Raw genomic sequence first — 8,358 nt, forward strand, 5'->3', positions numbered from 1 at the left:
AAGTATTGGAAATTCTCAAGTAAAGTAAATACTAAGTGCAGTACTTGAGTACATGTACTGTACTTAGTTGCTTTCCACCACTGGAAATCAAGCACACAAAACCCCAATGTCCAACAGAGTCAAAACTTTATTGTGTTTTGTTTAAAGTAATGTACAAAGCAGCAACAGGTCATATGTCTTCATAAGCATACAGTAACTGTTTCAAAGCATACAGTCCACCTCATGTGAACTTCTACACACCCAGCGCCAACGGAACGGCTGACCACGGCAGGCAAAACAAGCAAGCAAAGCAGAATAAAACACATTTCAACGTATCCCACACTCCAGTGTAGAATCAAGGGAACAATAATCAGTAACTTTATATACAAGAACACATATAAACAATATTCCGTCTTTACAGTCTATACATACAGTATTTCCAGTTTCCTTCATAACCACTTGACCACTGAAACACACACATGTTCTAAATTATTATTATTATTTAAATGGCTGATCTACAAGCTCACAACTCATCGCACCTTGACACGTTAGCTTATTTTTTGAGCTTGTAGATCTGCTATTTTTCAAACTTATTTTTTGAGCTTGTCGGTGTGCTATTTTCTTTTTGTTTGTTTTTGTTTGTTTTTTCGCCTATAGACATGCCCAAAATCGGGATGCCAGAGTTAAAGTGGATAAAGCAATGTTGCACAGATAAAGATACTGTATAAGTTGAATAATATAAACCACAGCATTTGAATTCTTACAACAGTGAGCGTCATAAGAGAACACAGATATGAGCGCGCTAAGGGACGGGTGCATTGGTGAAGTAGCAGACGTGTAGAATAATAGAATAATAACGAACTAGCTGTAAAGACTACAGTGTGACGGTTAAAAACGGGTCAGTTGAAGAGGTGAGGGCGACCTCCCACCCAGTAATACTTCTTCAGGGCAAACCAGCCACCGAGGACCATCAGGACGGCCGCCGCCGATCCGAACACTATGCCGACCGCCAGCCCCGTCACGTCCACATCGCTGCTCGCCTTTCCACCGCCTGATGGGGAAACAGGGAGAAGATTTGTGAAGTGTTCCTAGTGTAACCTATTCTGCATGGTGTCATAATAGGCAAACATTCTGCAATCTTACTGTACATACTTTCCCCATTTGTTCTTAAATTGTTTTATTATGTTTTGACACCTGTTTTGGCAATGTAAACGTATGTTTTCTCATGCCAATAAAGCTCCATTGAATTGAATTGAATTGAATTGAATTGCAATCTACAAGTCAAAGAGATCTGTTGTAGAGGGGGGAAAGGAGAGGGTCAAGTATAGAACCTTGGGGGACCCCATGCAACTCAATATGATAGAGTTTACAGGAAGTGGTTAAAACAAAGGACGAGTGAATGCTATAATCCAATAGTAAATACATGCAAATAGTATTGTTGGTGTGTGTGTGTGTGTGTGTGTGTGTGTGTGTGTGTGTGTGTGTGTGTGTGTGTGTGTGTGTGTGTGTGTGTGTGTGTGTGTGTGTGTGTGTGTGTGTGTGTGTGTGTGTGTGTGTGTGTGTGTGTGTGTGTGTGTGTGTGTGTGTGTGTGTGTGTGTGTGTGTGTGCGTGTGTGATGACTCACCATAGGCAGCACTATGGGGACTGCCCTCTTCTGTGTAGGATGAGAGAGATAGAGTTAGTCACTTAATGTATGTACAGTATGATCTTATGTTATGTTACCTTACCTGATCTGATCTGATCTGATCTGATCTGATCTGATCTAATGTTATCTTATATATGCTATAGATAAAGCGAATGGTGTCTTACTGACCTTTCCGGGCTGTAAAGAGGGGTCCCACTGTAACGGTGGCTGAGTCTTGGGACTCTCCGCCAAAGGGAGTGACGGCTCTTTTTCTTCTTCCTGAACTACAAGCCTGTTTAACAAAGAACAACTCTCATTCACACATAGCTTCTGTGGTAATGATGTGTCATGATGATGACACAGTAATTATAACATTTCAGTTGTCAGTGTAAGACATTAATTCACGTCCTTCTAATTTGCTTTGCCAACACATTTAGTCCTGTCCCTAGTGCACCTGTAGGAGCCACTTTCCTCATGAGCTCTTTAGGTTTTTGAATCAAATTGGCCTTTTGAACTAACATCTAGGTTTGCAATTATTTTCTTAGTGATTATTCAATCTTTTTTGATTAATCAAATAATCGAGAAGTGTATTTTTAACAATAGTATTCTTTTTTTAATAAATCAACGAATTGGCGTAAATATGGAGTTGTGCAAAAATACCAAAATAACTGCTCTACAAGCTCACAACACATCGCATCGTGCGTGAGTTTATATATCTGCTATTTTCTGTATTCTTGAAAATAATAATGCAAAATGTTAAATGTTCCACCAAAATTGATTATTTTATTAACGACTTAAACCCCAGCACCCTTGTGGGGAAGAGTTTTGCAGGAAATAGCAGATCAACTAGCTGTTGTGAGCTTGTCGATCGGATAACAGAAAACAGAAAATACACTAGTATAGAGCCCTGAGGGACTCCGGTCAACCAAACACGGTTTAAGTGGTTAAAACAGATTGATTTTATATTATGAAATAGATGGGTTGCAGCTGTACTTACATTGACCAGCTCCTCACACTTGGTGGGTTCACACAGCCTCAGTATGCAGTGCAGGTAGATGCTGGATTTGTCCTGGTCCCGATGCTCCACGAAGCGGAACGCCTCAAAGTTGAACCGTGCGTTGTTGGAAAGACCGTTTTTGGTCACCAAAGTTCTTTGGTCCACTGAACATCTGATCATGAAAAGCAGTAGTTTCGTTCAGTTTGGGGTTGTTGGTTTGTTTTCGTTGGTGCAAATGACCAACAAAAGCAGACTCATACAGTAAAAAAACTAAAACATTTTAGCTTAGAATTGCTAGAATAAATGTATGATTGCAGATGATGTGAAACTGCCCATATGGCTTATTAACAAAAAGTTCTCATTTCATACAACTTCTCATTTCGTATATTAATGCCCTACGTGATCATACTTCAGCTTCACACAATAGTATCCAAAATAGCTTGTCTACGTCTTCACACTCGAAACGCAGCGCTTTTGAGCTTGTAGATCTGCTATTTTTGCTATTTTTGAATTTGAATCCTGAAAAGTAACAGTTACCTTTAGGAGGTTTCCACCCGACAGAGACGATATTGAAGGACAATAATAATATAGATCAGATGTTGATTGAAGAGTGTATTGTCAATTGAAATAGTGTGTGAAATAATAATGTCATGTCCAGGCATGTATGGTTGGTGTCGATGTGTTTGCTTATCTCACCCTGTGAAGAAGTTGTGCTTTTCATTGTTGCTCATGTTGTACGGAGAGGGCGTTGCAAAGCAGTGGTCCAGCAGCACATAGAAGCTGTGAGGAAAGAATAAGACAGAGGTCAGTCTATACCCCCACTAGCACACTGGGATGAGCTCCAACACTGATGCATGCACTCTGGGATTCAGAGATAAATACATCGACCATGCATGCACCGCAAGAACCCTAAGTGTTAATACAAATTACAATGTCACACTTTTTTTTTAGAAGCTATGTTTCCCTCTCTTTTGTCCGAACTCTGAGCCAGGTTTGTGACACTAGGGTTCCAGATGTATACTCTACCATACAGATTGGTCAAAATAATGGATTGCAGCTTTAAGTGGTAGATTTCACTGAACTTACTTCCCAGTGAGGTTCACAGCCTTAACCTCCACATATATCTTGGTTCGCAGCTCAAGTCCTGTTGTAGGGACCCCCAGTGGGTAGCCGTAGTCTGTGTCCTGACAACACAAAACCAACACATGTGAAGTCACTGTTTTTCTGTAAATATACCTTTACTGCTCCTAGTATTAATGATTTATTGTATAGTATGTTATGTCTTTATGTGTCTTTATGAATTGAATACATAGGACCACAATGGAAACAAGCCCTCAGGGCTTTTTGTGTTATCCTTTTAGCATTATTGTATGACTGTACCTCTGTACCTCAGAACAAACAGCAATACTGCACCAGAAAAGCAACTTGCACTTACATTATATACACTCATTCTGAGTGTATTGATGAAGGTTCCATTGTTATCGCTGGTGGCCACAGAGACTGAAGACCTACATGTTTAGAGAGGGATAGAAAAATTACATTTATTATGGACATAAAAGTTTTATCTCATTTGCCACTTGGCTTGCTGCTGAAATGGCAAGTGCATGAAGGCATAAAGGATAACTGTCTTACTGTAATAAATAAATATGAATATTGAGTCAGCAGTGCATCAGGCCATTTAAATGTAAGATTTTACCATATATTATTTATGCAAGTTATTACTGGGCTCGCTTTCCAAATATGCAGAAATTGCTCCTCTCACTATTTTACTATTATACGCAAAGATTTATCACACTCCAGCACCACTTTCACCTAGCGTCATTCAAACTTTTAAATGTTTGGCTTCTTTGGGGAGTCACCATGACTTTCTGAAACCTTTTGAAATGTTTTATACTTTATTAAATATTAACCATTTAAAACGTTGTTATAATTTTATACTGGAAGTCCGCACCGTTCCTTTAGGAACAGTGCCAGTGTACTCAACTCTAGGACTTGATTCAAAGTATTTAGAAAGAGAACGTGACATCACACCATTGAAAGTAATGAAAACCTCTCAAGATGGCGTTCTAAATAGATACTATTACTCCTGGTCAAATATTACTCAACTACAATTTGAGTAATTGACTAATGTACTAAGTGCATTATTCAAGTAAACGTACTTTATTACTGTCCGCCACTGGTTTTCTCATCCGTTTTTAAAGTCAATTGGCATCTGTTGCCAAATTCACTTCCGTATCATTTTTCTTTTTCATTCAGGAAATTAAAAATGTCTATCTTTGCAACAAACAGACTAGACGTCACCTAGCCTGTGAAAACCGTAGACCGTAAAATAATATGGACAACATTACGCCATTGGTTTCTACAGACTTAATTTAAAACAATTCAATGAGGATTTTGGCGAACTTTACACTTGATTTTATTACCTTAGTAAACCTTTTCATAAACACTTAATGTTTTCAATCTTTTTTTAAATGTGTTTAGTAAATTATAGTTCCATACATTTTAAAGCTAATGATAAAGTAGGGTATGCTTATAGGGTTTCTACTGGTTCTACCGAGTGAAGACCCGGCCTCGCTGCGGTTGCAGGCAATAGCATTAATTTCCGTTAGCCTTTCGGACAGGATACAGAAAGATGGCGGATTTGAAATCGCTGACAAATAGGCTTCATTTACTGTCTGTAGAAACCAATGGCGTCACTTTGCCCATTCATTTTTACGGTCTATGGTGAAAACTAAAACACTGATCTCTCCAACGAGACAAGAGAAGACGGACTCACGCCACAATCTGGGTGTTGTTGATGAGATACTCCAGCGGGTAGCGACAGGAGAAGTGGTAGTAGAGGTCTGTGGAGTAGCTGATGACGCCCTGGTCTCCTGAGGGGGTGTCGATGTAACCCGTGATGATCACCGACTGGATGGTGGAGAAGGAGCTGAACGGGCCATTGGGGTCCGGGACCTCGTCCACAATCTGAACCACACAGCAAAGAAAGACAGAAAGACCCGCTTATCTTAACGGCTGCACAATTATTCATCGAAAATGTTGGATATTATACAGTTTAGACTGATGATAGGTTCTTGGTTTACCTATCATCCTAGATTACTATTTCTATGCATTTGATGTGTGCTCTATCAGTGTTTAGCGAACAGTGGGTAAGGACCCATTTGTGGGTCGCGGACACATTTTTATGGGTTGCGAGTATCCCTTTTGTCAGTTTCCTACAATTTGTTCATATAAAAATATTTGTTTTTAAATTCGAACATTTTTCAAAAGAACTTCACACATAAACAAGTCAAAAAATTCCATATAAAGACCTTTAAGAAGTAGTGAAAATAGTCGATCTACAAGCTCACAATGCGCACGTGTTGTGAGCTTGCAGATCTGTTATTTTCACTATAGCTTGGGTCCCGGGAGACCCAAACTTTTGGGTCTCGAGCTAAACAAAAACATTTGGGAACCTGCAGTGCTCTATATATGAAACCCTATGTCGGACCTGCAGTGACTGGCGGCAGGGGTTGGCCTCGCTGTGGTTGACGTGCAGGTAGTAGCGGATGACGGGCGGCTGCACGCTGGTGTCCACGGTGCCCTGGCACTCTGACGAGTTGTGCCTCCCGTTGAGCGCCAAGCCGTTGACCTCAAAGCCCGCCCACTGGGCCGTGCACAGGTTGACCTCCAGAGTGATCATACTGGTGCCACAGTCCACCGTCAGGTCCTGGTTGTCTGGAGGAGGGCGCAAAGACACCAGGGTTACATATATGATACCAGTGGTTTAAAGTAACTAAGTACATTTCGTCTCTGTCGGGTGGCAACCTCATACAGTATGTCCAAAACTGTTACTTTTCAGGATTCAAATAAAGAAATAGCAAAAGTAGCAGATCCACAAGCTCAAAACGTGTCGCTTTGCGCCGTGTTTAAAGCTTGTAGATCTGATGTAATGGAATAGAACTTAGAAGTATAAAGTATTGAAAAGTACCACTACAATTATTTGACACGCATTGTGACGCACTGTGAGCTTGTAAGTAAGAACTTTGATGCCATTACTTTTACTCAAGTAAAATTTGTAATGCATGCCTTTGTGACAGAGTCATGTTTCTTGGTATTGCTACTTTTACTTAAGAAGAAAAAACTGACTACTTCCTCAACCACTGTTATAAATACAAAAGTTCACGGATGAGTTTCAGCTGAAAGTATACTTTCATTCACAGTGTAAAGTGATATAGTTGTAATACAGACTAGAGTCAACATTAGAAGTAGATCAGTATATCCACAACATCGCTATTCTCTCTGTTCTGAGGTGATATTATCAAAATCTAAACTAAAAACTAAAACTGAAACTAATAATGGAACTAATAAAAAACAAACTAAAACAAAAAAAAATGTAAACAATAATAACTCAATTGAAACTAGCAACTACACACAACTACACAGAACAGAAACTAAACTGGATTTAACAAAAATATAGAATAAATAAATAATGGAAAACACTAATAAGTGCTCACAAGCTCACACGTTGTGAGCTTGTAGATCTGCTATTTTCAAACATTTTGGTACTTTTGGTTCTTTAAGTACATTTCTATACCAATACTTTTGTACTTTTACGCAAGTAAATTTAGAATTCCGGACTATTACTTGTAACAGGGTACTTCTACATTGCAGTATTGATACTTTTACTCAAGTAAAACATTTGAGCACTTTTTCCCCACCGCACCTTGTTCCACCACTGGGTGAGATATAACAGCACATGTACCAACCTGGGATCCTCTCGTACACAGAGGAGCAGTTGTATGTAGCAGAGACAGCAGGCAGGTGCAGCAGCACCGCCACTAGGGGGAGACAGAACTGAAGAGGACTCATGATGCTCTGCAAGATGATCTGGACTTGACTGGATGGTTCTGTGTGTTGAGAGGAAGATACCAGAGCCATGGTTATCATCACATCCTCAGTGTTCATTTAACTCTGAGAGTGTACAATGCAAATTGACCCGTCCATTCGGTTCAATTTGTACACTCTCAGAGTTGCAGACCTGTAAGGCTACAGTATCATAGTATCATGGTATGATACAGTATCACAGTATCATCATGTTTAATAGCATCCGGCCATCCGCTATAAACACTATGATACTTATAGTAGCTGTTCTCAGTCAGTCTGTGTAAACTGTATCTCTCCCTATCAAATATACCATGACAACAACAAAATTCTGTGCAGTGGTGCATGGAAAGTACATTCACTCAAGCACTAAGTAATATTTTACTTTTAACTTTGAGTATTTACATTTTTTATAAGAAATTAAACTAATTATTTGTATGAACAGAGCAAAGCAAAATAATGTGATACCACATTTCCTTGCAATGTCTATTGCTGAATAAATCCTTCCAGTCAAACATAAATAAGTAATGTCTAATGCCAACTGCAAGTAAAACGTTCCAGTTTTAAAAGTAAAATGAATAACTAAATACATACATTATTTCTATCTAAATAAATGAATATCCTAAAAAGAAAAAGAAAGAAAGAGAAGGGTAAAAAAGAACAAGTCTGGAAGAGATGAATCCCTCCATAGATAGCAGAGTACCTACCGTTGAGTGTAGCTGGTGGTGTGTGAACACAGAGCAGGTGGGTGTGTGGTGTGAGAGATACAGGTTGAAATGTGACTTTTATACCCTGAGACAGCCTCAGCAACCAGAGAGGTGTACCTCCTTACACCCTCCCATCATGACTAATTATAGACCCACATCATGTGCACATGACGCATGCACGCTCTCA

The 8,358-nt window shown here is 39.5% G+C and overlaps 1 protein-coding gene across 1 annotated transcript; it reads right to left on the reverse strand.

The window, feature by feature from the left end:
• Positions 1-878: 878 nt before the first annotated feature.
• On the reverse strand, positions 879-7,521 carry LOC311050530 (zona pellucida-like domain-containing protein 1; the record flags this gene model as incomplete). The annotated part of the gene is made up of 10 exons (XM_084064615.1): positions 879-1,030; positions 1,605-1,634; positions 1,794-1,896; positions 2,602-2,773; positions 3,298-3,381; positions 3,688-3,785; positions 4,037-4,109; positions 5,378-5,568; positions 6,092-6,318; positions 7,350-7,521. 10 exons carry the CDS (start codon positions 7,519-7,521, stop codon positions 879-881), a joined length of 1,302 nt encoding a protein of 433 aa, XP_083920741.1.
• Positions 7,522-8,358: the final 837 nt, after the last annotated feature.

The sequence above is a fragment of the Gymnoscopelus microlampas genome (assembly GCF_963454915.1).
Source record: "Gymnoscopelus microlampas genome assembly, chromosome: 8".
NCBI lineage: Eukaryota > Metazoa > Chordata > Actinopteri > Myctophiformes > Myctophidae > Gymnoscopelus > Gymnoscopelus microlampas.